General features: G+C 40.7%; 1 protein-coding gene across 1 annotated transcript in view; it reads left to right on the forward strand.

Moving 5' to 3' along the window:
- The window catches only part of Phlpp2 (PH domain and leucine rich repeat protein phosphatase 2), a 77,772-nt gene that overhangs the window by 44,303 nt on the left and 20,907 nt on the right, over positions 1 to 12,562 (forward strand). The window contains exons 7-10 of the mRNA XM_041649856.1: positions 2,200 to 2,346; positions 2,747 to 2,977; positions 4,083 to 4,285; positions 10,072 to 10,132. Of these exons, the coding sequence (XP_041505790.1) occupies positions 2,200 to 2,346; positions 2,747 to 2,977; positions 4,083 to 4,285; positions 10,072 to 10,132 (642 nt within the window). The remainder of the gene's footprint in view (positions 1 to 2,199; positions 2,347 to 2,746; positions 2,978 to 4,082; positions 4,286 to 10,071; positions 10,133 to 12,562) is intronic.

A 12,562-nucleotide genomic window follows, 5' to 3' on the forward strand; every position in this document is an offset into this window, starting at 1 on the left:
GTTCTGAGCTACACCCTAGCCCTCACCTTTTACAGGTCTACCGCTTCTTAGTTCTGACACACTGGGACCAAGCCTTTAACATATGAACCTTTGAGAGATGAACCATGTCCAAATCGGCACTTTCCATCGTGTTATAATTTGTAAATTCCCACTCCTTTTTGAAGAAGCAAAATTTTTATTTACACAAATCTCCCTCGTTATTCTCCCTGTAAAACAGAGGGTTAATGGAATGTTATGTTTCAAAGACTACAGTAAGTTGCCATTGATTTTTATGATCTTTTTTGGTGGTTTGTTTTTGTTTTGTTCTGAGACAGCATTTTAATATGTAGTTCTGCCTGGCCCGGAACTCACTATATAGACCAAGCTGACCTTGAATTCACAGAGATCCACCTGCCAGGCTTGGGATAATCTTTATATTGTTGGTAAAGGATGCTCATTGATGATAAAGTATGATCTGCAGCTATGGCAGATTGAGAGACTCGGTATGTGAACAGTTTTTTAATTAAAAGTTTCTTACTTAAATGACTTCAAGTAGACAGGCCTGATTTCAAGAATTCCGGAGCAGGTTTAATCTTTTCTTTGTACCTGCTCTTACCAACTCTTGAGTCTTGTCAGGTTCGAAACTTTCTCTTCAGGTAATGGAATTGTTTCATCCCCACACAACTTCACGACTATGATCTGTGTGTTTTTCTGTCTTCTTTGTTAGAATATATTCTACCTTGCTACTCTCCCCACATCTCACCCTGTATTTCCACCTACACCAGATAGCATGGGAGACCAGCCTGGGCTATATTAAGTGAGACCCTGACTACACAGACAAAAAAAAGTAAAGTAGTTAAAACATAGTCCATGAATAATGGCAGGGTGTGATTGTGGGCTTCTGCTGGGGAAGGGAAAAAATTGAAAAGCAAAGCAAAATGTCTCACTTTACATCTTGAATAAAAAAGAATGCACATTAAAATGACATGCTTTACACATTCGTGTTGATAACATATTTCTTATACTCCTAGTATAATCTTAAGAAAACATTGGTATTTAAAATCTAATCTTTTACAGGTACAAGATAATATTTAGTAATGGTACAGGTATTTGAGTCATGTTTGTGTTTTAAATTAAGATAAGCTCTAATATTAAGGAAACCAGTCTTTAGCATTTCTTTCTGAATTTTCCTGAAGTTAGAATTGATCCAGTTAGAGAGTTTGGGCAGAGATTCAAAAGTCAAAGGAGTAGTAAGTAATCAAAGTCAGGTCCCCTGGAAGTTAGACATTGATATTTGGAAGAGAAGAGCTATAGAATTAGATCCTATGGGCTCCATTCTCAAAGCAGAATGATGCCTTTGGGTTCTTATTTTATATTTGTATGATATAAAACATAATGTTCTACACACCCGTTTTATAGCCACACTATCTCGAGGCAAGATAATATCGAAACCTTTACTCTGTGAGCCAAAGGAACCAACACAGAATTCTTGTAGTGATTTGATCAAATCACTTTACCACACAAGGCTGTCACACGTGTTTTCAAGTTCATCTGGTCCATTTTGTTTCAAGTGGCATTTGAACCAATATAATTTCACTATAAAAAGAATTGCTTATAATGTGCTATGTATTTGTTAGGTATTATGGTATCTGAATAGATTAACTTTTATATATTATATGTAGACATTTAGTAAAATGAAATTAAGTGTATCAGATGTGACTTAGTAGAAAAGAATTGTAGCAGCATGAACGCCCATGTAGATTTTTTGCCTCCTTAGGGGAATTCTCTTGATTCGGTTTCATTAACAACATGGACTATGTTTTAACTACTTTGCTATCCTCTGTGTCCACACAATATTTGGCAGCATGAAAATGAAAACATGTTTTTAAAGCAAATTATTTGGTGCACATTTTATTACATTATTTTATTGGATAATTTAGTTGGATATGATGGCACATGTCTGCAGTCCTACCCCTTTGCAAATGGTGGCAAGATTTTGAGTTTGAGGCCAGCCTATGCTACATTTTGAGTTCTAGGCCAGTCTAGTCTATAGAGAAGGACCCTATCTCCAACAACAATAATAAAATAATCAGTAAACAAAACAGATCATCAAAGTCCATTGATGGTCTCTGTAAAGACATATAATGGGTATCTTAGTTATTCAAACCATCACTGTGGGTTTGTGGAAATATGGTCTATATTTGTGCCTTTGTTCTTTAGATTTTCTCAACTGAAGGGCCTGAACTTATCCCATAATAAGCTTGGACTGTTTCCTGTGTTGCTGTGTGAGATTTCTACCCTGACTGAGCTCAACCTTTCTTGTAATGGATTTCATGACTTGCCAAGTCAGATTGGCAATCTGCTAAAGTAAGTGTTGGCTTTTTCTAGATTCTCCTTTTGCTTGCAGGGGACCATCTCTTGTCTTAGGATGCAGGCAGTTCTTGGAACTTTCGCAGTGAGAAAAGTCACATTCTTACTAGGATTCTATTTAACAATGGCTCTTGATGCCAGAGGTGACCATACTGCCAAGTGGTAACCCATTTCCTCCATTTCAGCAGCATTGACCCTGGCTCTTGAGTGTCTGAAGGCCCATCCTTAGAAGTTATGTCTAAGCCTCTGTTAACTCTCCATGGGCCAAGATTGGGGGGGTTTGTCACGTTTGGATTGTTAATAATTAGTGGCTTGGCTTAATAATAAATTATAACCCCTATTGTTGGCTCTGTATGTTTGAGCTGTTCCATAAAGCAGGCTTGTTTGTTTCCCACAGTCTTCAGACCCTTTGCCTTGATGGCAATGTTCTCACCGCTCTACCTGATGAATTGGGAAACCTGCAGCAGCTTACTTCTCTGGGAATTTCCTTCAACAATTTTAGTCAAATTCCTGAGGTTTTGGAGAAACTCACCATGTTAGATAAAGTGGTTATGGCTGGAAACCGCTTGGAAGTTCTGAACTTAGGAGTTCTGACCAGGATGAGCCATGTTAAGCATGTGGATCTCAGGTGAGCTCTGCTGTGATAGACCTTGATGTCTTCTCATAAAGACTTCTTTAAAACATTAGGAACTTAGAATGGTGTAAAGATAGATGTTTTCAGATACATAGTAAAACTTCATTATTTACCCAGTAGTAGAGAGATTAATGATCTGGTGAGTTTGTCAGTGACAAAGACTTAAATGGCCAAGGATTGTCTGATGTACTCTTCAGCAGCACTGTATGAGAATTTCCTTTTCCTTGAACCATTATCCAGACGGATTTCAGTAGTCTCCTTTCGTTTATTGGCTGTAGAAGTCAGAACACAATATTCCATTGTTTTAATGAGCATTTATGATGAACATCTTTTTTGTGTGGAGACTAGTAGTTTCTAGTTTTCTATAAATTTGACCATTTTTCTGTTAGTCACTTTTTTTTCTTGATAACATTGTGTTGTAATTGAAATATTCACAGCTTCACTACTAAGACTTTCTTATGTGTTTTGTTTTATAGTGACAATCTTTCTCTAAAGGAAGGCGCTAAAAGATAACTACTATGTGTTCTGTCGTTTCAGGAAGCAGATAGCAAGCCCTGTAAAGACATAGACAGGAACTTAGTAGCATATAGGAGAAGGAGAACAGGCTGATGTGTGTGAAGTCATGTAGGGGTAGAGACAAGAACCTCAAATATTTAGTGAAGTTTGCATTTAATGTTCAGATTATTTTCTTCTCTTTAATGCCATGTGAGTCTCAGTACTAGAGAAGAGGAGGTGTAACTACAGGGAAAGGGAGCTGTTGCTGTCGCTTAGCCTCTCACTCACTTCATAGCATGCTCATCTCCTTGTCCTCCCCATTCCCACCTGACCTTATTAGGTACTGGGATGTAAGTGTTTATCTAGCCGTGGATATTGCCCTGTTTTTCTGTCTCTGTCTAATTTGTGTATGTATCTACCGGTTCTAACTTAATTGGATCTTGGGTTCTTTCTCTGTAGATAAACTGTGGTTGTTTTCTGTAGGACCTTGAAAAGTGAAGCAAGTAATGAAATTCTCAAGTTCAGGAAAGAGAGGAAAGGGTCATCCCTCTCCTATGTTTTTGTCCACATAATAGAAATTATTTTTCTGTTTCTGAATATTAAGGATGAACCACTTGAAAACCGTGATTATTGACAGTCTGGAGGGAAACAAACACATCACTCACATGGATTTGCGCGACAATCAGTTGACTGATTTGGATCTTAGCTCCTTATGTAGCTTGGAGCAGCTGCATTGTGAGCGGAACCAGCTGAGGGAGCTGACACTCAGTGGCTTTTCCCTTCGAACCCTCTACGCCAGTTGGAACAGTGAGTTCTCTACCCAACCTCCTGTTTTTGCTTTCAACTGTAGTCTGAGCCTTCTAAGAAGAATAGCATCTGTGGTCCTTCTCAGCTACTCTGCAGAATGGAGTTGTGTGACCCCTTGAGCTTTCTCTTTTAATTAAGCCAATACCCCTAAAGCAATAGATATGGATATATCTATATCTATATCTAGACTTGGAAAGGGTACTAAGACTCATTGTGTGAGCACAGTAAGAGGCATTTTGCAGAATCATAGGGGTCGGGTAGGTGGATAAGCATGTTCAAACCAGAGCATCTGTTATGAAGTAGGCGTTGTTATCCTTACGGCCCAGGTTCTAAATCTGTCCTATCCCTCTTTTTTGCATATTCTATAAAGAATGGTTTTTATGTTTTTAAAAATTTGGCTTAAAATTAGAATAATCATATTTGTTACATGAAATTCAAGTTTTTCTACTCATAAATCAAGTTTTATGGGTATATACTCATAGGTTTAACTTTGTGTATGTGTCACTGTTTTCATGTTACTATGCCATAGTTTATAGGAGTAACATACTGTTATGATCCACAAACACTAAAATATTTATTTTAGCCTACCAAGAAAAAGTTTCCCAATCCCTGTTGGGGAATCACCTGCTGCTTTGGTTGTAGTGTGAGAAGACCCTGTTCCAGTAGTGAGTGAGCACAAATGCCAGAAACAGACATGTTGGTGCTTTCCATGGTGTGCCAAATGACATAGCAGTCAGTTCACAAGGTTTAGTGGTTTCGATGACAGAAATCTGTTATATAACCTGCTTACCTTGTAGCCTGACTGAAGTGATTGCAAGTTCTTTTATTCCAATCTTAGTTGCTAATACTAGCTCTCATGTCATACAGTAGACGTTAACTATATCTATATGTCTATTTATGGTTTGTATAATGAGTATCAGTTAGAGAGGCTACAGTGGAGTGCACAAGGTTTCCGAAGCTGGCAGAGAGTTGGTATTGATAATAAGCCAGCGGAGTGCCAGGAGAGAGCTGCTGGCTTTTGGTGTTTTAAGACAGTTTCACTATACCACCCAAGATTTAAGCTCCCAAGTACTGGTATTGTAGGTATGCTTCACCACACTTTACAGTTTTCTATGTTTAAGGAAGGAAGGAAAGGGAAAATGTTCAATTTCACTAAGTGACAGAAATGAGTGTCCTCAGCCGCAGCCAGGAAGAGGTTGACTGCGGATCACCTTGGAGGAAGGTGACCATGTCAAAAAAGTGGCAGAGCTGTGTGAACAATTTCCTGCTGGCATTTATCTCAGGGCTACTTACACACAATAATTGTCACAGTATTGTGTTGTGGTGAAAGTATGAGACTATTAATAGGAAAATGGGTAAATGAGTAGTGATGTATTTACACAGTAGATTTTGTACAGTAGTGGAGATGAATGGACTAAAGCTTTGTGAACTGGTGCAAATAAGTCTTGGAAACAGCTTTTGACTAAGAAAGCAAAACTGTACAATAACAGTATACTGTGTGAGTTATACCAAAACTTAAACATAGAAAACAGCATTTTCTAGGTTCAAACTGTAACACAAATGATAAATATTCAGGGTGGTGTTTCCCTCCTGGTATTAAAGGAAAATATAAGACAGATGTGTGTTTAGAGGTAGCTGATGATGGTGGAAAACTGCTCATTTTTGTTGTTTTTGTTTTGTTTTGTTTTCTGTATCTGAATATGTAATTAGGATAAAAGTTTAGGGACTTCAGTTCTGTTGTCTTTTATCATGTTATAGAGGCTTCACTCCTACCTTAGATTAATTTCTTCAGTCAGAAGTTGCTATTGTTGCCGGGCGGTGGTGGCACACACCTTTAATCCTAGCACTCGGGAGGCAGAGGCAGGCGGATCTTTGTGAGTTCGAGACCAGCCTAGTCTACAAGAGCTGGTTCCAGGACAGGCTCCAAAACCACAGAGAAACCCTGTCTCGAAAAAACAAAAACAACAACAACAAAAAAAAGAAGTTGCTATTGTTGAGCAGGGCAAAGGAGCTTAACCTAACCAAGCCTGATGACCTGGGTTCTATACCTTGGACCCACAGGATGGAAAGGAAGAACCAACTCCCACAAGTTGTCCTCTGGCCACATGATACCCTCATGCAGATATAAACATACATGCATGCAGAGATAAATAAGTGTATAATAATAAGAAAAAAGCCTGTTGTGTAAAAACTGGGTGCTGTAGCCCACGCTTGTAATCCAGTACTTAGGAAGATGAGGCAGGAAGGTCAAGAGTTCCAATCTAGCCTGCGTTACAAAATCAAATACTATTTCAGCCTATCTTTCTCCTTAGGAAAACCCAAAACAATAATAACAACAACCAAATGTATTGAGTGTTAACTGGCACTGTGTATTGTTGCTATGACAGCTAATCTGTACAGTCACCTTGGAAATGTTCCATGCAACTACTGGAGCTAACTGTGTCTGGTATACCCGAGGTTTCTCTTGGCTTCTGTTCACTATCCGTGCTTAGATCAGTTCACATGTGTATGGATAAGATATCATAGTCACCCTAAATTGGAGAAGCTTTAAATGCCCAGCAGCCCTACACTGGGTAGTCATGGTCGATTTGCCACCAGCCAGCTGGCAGGGACCTTCCTTTATACCATGTAGAAACCATGACAGGACAAGGAGGAGCTCTCTTCCAGTGCTTCTCTTTAGCTTTTCTACTCTACGTCATGGCAGTGAGTGAGGCTTAGTGGCTCCCTCTAGTGTTCCAACTCCCACATAGGCCTTTGGTAATAGCCCTACAAGTGAAGCATTGCTTAGGAAGTCAGGATTCCTCAGCCTGTAGAAGCAACTGACATTGTAGCTTCTAGGCAGGCCTAAATATCAGGAGTCCTCATGAATGATTAAAAAAAAAAAACCCAGAGACAGATACAGGGATTAAAGCTGAAAATCAGAGAAGCAGAGCAGTAAGCCACTAAAGAGATTTTACTTCTACCAATGCTCAGACCAAAGGGGTGATCCTCAGACTGCCTAGACTGCACTGTGTCTCTACCACACCTCGGACTCCATACTCCAGTGAGGTCCTGTCTCTTCCCCTTTATATTTCTCTCTCTACCCAGCCATATTGCTCCTTTTCCCACCTCCCTAGTGCTGGGATTAAAGGTGTGTAACTCCCAAACTCTGGGATTAAATGTGTGAGCCACCACCACTAACAGGATCTGTTTCTGGATCAATCTTGTATAGCCTAGGGTAGCCTTGAACTCATAGAGATCTGTCTACCTCTGTCTCCCGAGTCCTGGATTAAAGTGTGTGCCCACACTCCCTGACTGTAGTGACTTAGCTTTGCACTCTGATTCTCAGGCATGTTTTATTTATTAAAATACAAATAAAATACCACTACAGATTACAGCTCCCAGACTGGGGTGTCTGAAGACTTGAAAGCTCTCTTGTATTCTTCTAGCAACCAGAACCTGCAGTTGCTTTTTTCTGCCTTTTTATGGCCTCTGTCCTCATTCCAGTTCAGAGCTCTGCCTCTTTTGCCTGCTCTCTATTTCCAGTGCCAGTCTTGTCCCTGGCCTGTTCCTGGCCTGACTGCTCCCTCAGGACTATTCAGCTGCCTCTTATTGGTCAGTGTCACAGCAAATAGCTACTGCTACCCTTTTGTTACTGCTGCTGCTGGCTGCCAGGCTGGGACTCTCCTTAGCTTCTTCAGCTCTCAGGAAGCCATAGCTTTGCCACCTTTGCAGCTTAGCATGCTGCACAGTTGTGTCATGCTGCCTCAGCCACCACTGCTGCTCCACTGTCTCTTCTGCTGCTTTCCGTATAACCAGATTAGCCTCCTGTAGTAAAGGAGGCAAGAAAAGATAACTTCAGAGAAGCCTTTTTTAGGGCTAAATGTTGTGGCTCCAAGTTGACTCATCAATTGAGCAGACAGCTTGCTTATAGTCAGAGACAGGTGTTTACATCAATCACAGCAAGCCTGTCATGCAAAGGAAGGTTTGTGTTTACACCAGCTTTAATGATCCTTCTGCTAGGCCCCTACTGTTAACTGTTCATTTCTGGCCTGGATAGGAGTGGTTGCAGAGTCATCTAGGATTCATCAAGGCTTGTGTGATAGTAAAAGGTCCCATGTAAACTGAAATGGCCCTGGGTTTGGGAGCTGCAGCTGATAACAATACAGTTGTCTTGTACTTTTCTCAAGGCTTATGTGGTGTGTTCATAAAGGCTGGTTCTGGCCTAAGCTCGTTTGGCTCGCTGGTGATCATTTTGCTCAACATAGTCAGGGAAAGCAAGGGAGAGTCCAGCATCTGTCAGCTGAGACATGAAATTGCTTTCTCTCCCAGCACCTCCCTGGTTTACAGGAAGATGAATATCAGAGGAATGCTTATAGTAACAACTTAAGTAACATCATTAACTAGTAGTGATTTTACAACACTTTAACAAAGTTTAACACCAGTTCAGTGCCCTAGGGAGGAATGGGCCCCTCTGGTCTGTCTGTTTCATATTTGCAAAAATAACATTAAAAAGATATAATATAACAGTATGAACAAATGCCATAAGCATAATGTGAGTAATGAAGTCAGAGCAAGCATGTACAAGAGGGAGAGAGATCAGGGGTTCAAGGCCAGTTTCAGGTACATAGTGCTTTTAAGGCTAGCCTGGGCTACAAGAAATCTCATCTCAAAATATGCCTGGGATTACAAGTGTGCACCACCATGCTTGGTTTATGCAGTGTGGGACTTAGAACCCAGGGCCTCCTGCATGCCAAGTAAGCACTTGACCAACGGAGTTGCATTCCTGGCCATCATGCACCCTTGTATCCCAGTGCTTAGGAAGGTAAGGCAAGAAGATAGAGTTCAGGGCACCTGGGTTACCCAGCACGCTCCTGTGGGGGTGAGTTGTGAAGGAAAGTTCTGGTTTTATACATGGCAAGCGTTGTCTGTGGTATTTGGAGCCAGGATAAAAAAATGGCACCTTGGGATGTGTGGTGGCTAGAAGAGGAGATAAATAAAGGTGTGCTCTGGGAGTTGGTAATGCTGTGTGTGATGATCTGAGCGTTTGTTCTACTAGTGTGTTGCAGTTTACTGATCTATACACTTAAGTTTGTTTTCATCTTTAAATCCAGATATTGGGGCTGGAGAGATTGCTCAGTGAGTAAAAGCTTGAAGTGTTCTTGCAGAGGACCTGAGTTAGATTCTAGCACCCATAAGAGGCACCTCACAGTTGCCTATTAACTCTGGTTCCAGGGGGACCCAAAACCTCTGCCATCTGAGGGCCCCTTCATTGTGTACTCATACCAATATACATACACATAATTAAAAATAATTTTTTTTAATCTAGATATTTTTCAAGTTACACACTAAGTGGAACTGTTAACATTAGTGACTTTCTAATGTAGTGTAAATGCACAGAATCCTGAAGTGAGTAGTTATATGTGTTTTCAAAGACATATTGGATTGGGGTCAAACGGCAGTCACAGTTAGTTGCCAGTAGTTTTTCTTCTTAGTCATCTCCACAAAACCACTTTTGCTTTGTTTACCAGTGTTCCTCTTCGTCTTCTTATTTATTTTTTTTTAATGATGTGTATGTATGTGTAGGAATGTGCAGGTACCCATGGAAGCCAGCAGCATCATATCCCTGGGAGCTGGAGTTAACAGGCTGTTGTGAATACCACTATAGTATTGAAACCTGAACCTGGGTTCTCAGGAAGAGTAGTAGGTGATCTTAACCACTGAACCCTCTCTCAAGCCCTTTTCAGTAGTTCTTGCTATCTTCTTCTTCAGAGAACATTGTTAACATGGTGTCTGTTTTCCCATAGGGCTGACAGCAGTGAACGTCTACCCAGTGCCCAGCCTGCTCACTTCTTTGGAACTCTCCCGGTGAGTGTGTTCATAAGGGTGGTACTTGTCTTGATTGGAGTGGGAGTGGGAGGACTAATGTATAGCTAAAGGAAGGAGCCTCTGGGAGAGGAAGGAGATTTAGATCTCTTCTGTCTGAATAAACAAAGTGTTGCTTAATCTCATAGCCCTCACACTAGGTGTGACCACTGTTTTCACCTTTTTGTCTACATTTCTCAAGAATTATTTGTATTGTGAGCTCCATTTCTTTACTTCCCATTTCCTAATCCTGACAGCAGCTCACTGTAGGCCTTCTCTTAATTTGCTTTTTCCTATTAACACTTAGTCTTTTTACATTTTTTAAGGCATCTTTGAAACTAGCCAATATAGTCTCTTTAATGCCATGCTAGTCATTACTTCTGTGTCTTTGATATTCTCTTTTCTTTCTGGCAGCCTTTTAAGTCAGTCACCCCTCAAGTTCTGAATTGGCACACTGCCCTGTCATGGATGCAGTCTCATTGATTTCAGTGATTTTAGTCACCCAAAGGGTTGACGTCGATCAGGTTTCTAAACTGACCCTCTTTTCTCTGGCTAGGCCCATGTGTCCAATTCTTTACTAGCTAATCTTGCTGTACACGTTCCCAGGTGCCTGAAACCTGTGCAAAATTAAACTTATCTGCTCCTGTACCAGTCTTCTTTCCTGTGTTGGTTCACACCAGCACAGTCATATCCCTGGTCATCCAGGTGAGAAGCCTGAAAGTAGCTTTTATTCTTTATTCTGTTCTCCTTCCTATATGTAATCCTTCTCCAAGTCATTGCCATCTTTGCCTCCTTAGTACTTTTGGAATTCCTCCCACCCCTTCAGCTCTATGACTACTCTTATTTCTTGCTTGCAACCCTGATTATTTTTCCTTCTATCAGCAGAATCATCTGAACTGGGCTCCATTTACCAGTAATTTAAACTACATAGCTCGCATCATGTGTACACTGCTTATAAACCTTTGGGGTAGCCCCCATGTATGTAGGATCAAGAAAGAACCTTCCAGACATGGTTTAGAGCTGTTCCAGCCTAACTTTCCTCTGTCTTCGGAGCATCACTCCAGGCTCTAGCATTACCAAATGGCTTGACATTCCCATCATACATCACATTCCTTCTTGCTCTGACTCAGGTTGTCATCCTTTCTTGGAGTATCTTCAACATGTAAGGTCGCAGTATAATGTTCTTCAGCATCTAACCCAGATGTCATGTTTCTTAGCGGAGTTGCCTTGGCCTACTTCAGGCAGTGTTCTATTCTCTAAGCTGTCAGCGATGTCTGTATCTTTTTACACAGCTCTCACTGCATTCTGCCACACAATTGACAGACACCTTGCAACCTAGAAAAGGTAGATTACATCTGACAGTAGAAGTCTTTTGATCTGGATCTGTATTAAATACTTCAAATTCATGTTTCCAGTGGTTTGAAACTTTGTCTTGCTACTGATTGCCTGTTGCCACTACTTTCTCACTGCTTTTCCTTTTGTTTTTCTTAGAATTAGCTTCTTTTCTGTCTATCATTACCCATGGAATTCCTGATTGCCTTTGATGTCACTTCCTCCAAATCTCTCCTCATTCTGCCTCACTACATCCTGCTGCTTCTGTTCAAAGCCTTCTCTGAACATGTGATATAACACAGTTGATATATATTGCTGTTCAAACCCTTCTCTGAACATGTGTATAACACAGTTGATATATATTGCTGTGCTTGTTTGAGTGCTTGTCTCTCTCTACCCTTCTGCTTTCACAGTATTTTCTGAGTGCCGGCTTTATTTTTGGCAATATCCCAAAGAATTCCTTGAAAATAGTGTCCCTCCTGTAAGGTGACTTAATCCATTCATTGGAATCTAGTGAAATGAATTCAATTTGTCTGTTATTTACATTTCCATAACTGTGACAAAATACCTGAAACAAGCAATTTGAAAGAAGAAAAGCTTATTTTTGTCTTGCAGTTTCAGATCCATGGCCACCTCCCCATGTCACCTTGAGCCCATGGTGGCAGCTCATAGTGGCTTACCTCATGGCAACTGAGAGCCAAGAAGGAAAGGCCAGCTCTCCTTTGAGCTCTTCCCTCCTTCCTTCCTTGTTCCGTTCCCTCCCTTTGTTTTCTTTCTTCTGTTTGTTTTTAAAGACAGTCTCCATATTTGACCTAGGTTGGCCTTGAACTTATGCTCCTCATGCTTGCCTCAGCCTCCCAAGTACTAGGATTACAGTATGAAAGTTCCACCAGTTAGTTTTTTTAAGAATTTTTTTTTTAATTTTTATTTTGTGTGTGTGGATGTTTTTCTAGCATGTATGTCTGTATACCATATTGTGCCTGGTGCCCTTGTAAGACTGAAGAGGATATCAGATTCCCTGGGACTGGAGTTACAGATGATTGTGAGGCATCATGTGGGTGGTGGGACTTGAACCCTGGTCCTCTGAAAAAGCAACCAGTG

This window comes from Microtus oregoni, unplaced genomic scaffold, assembly GCF_018167655.1.
Source record: "Microtus oregoni isolate MIOR12 unplaced genomic scaffold, Mior012 000004F_ref0000308, whole genome shotgun sequence".
Taxonomy (NCBI): Eukaryota; Metazoa; Chordata; class Mammalia; order Rodentia; family Cricetidae; genus Microtus; species Microtus oregoni.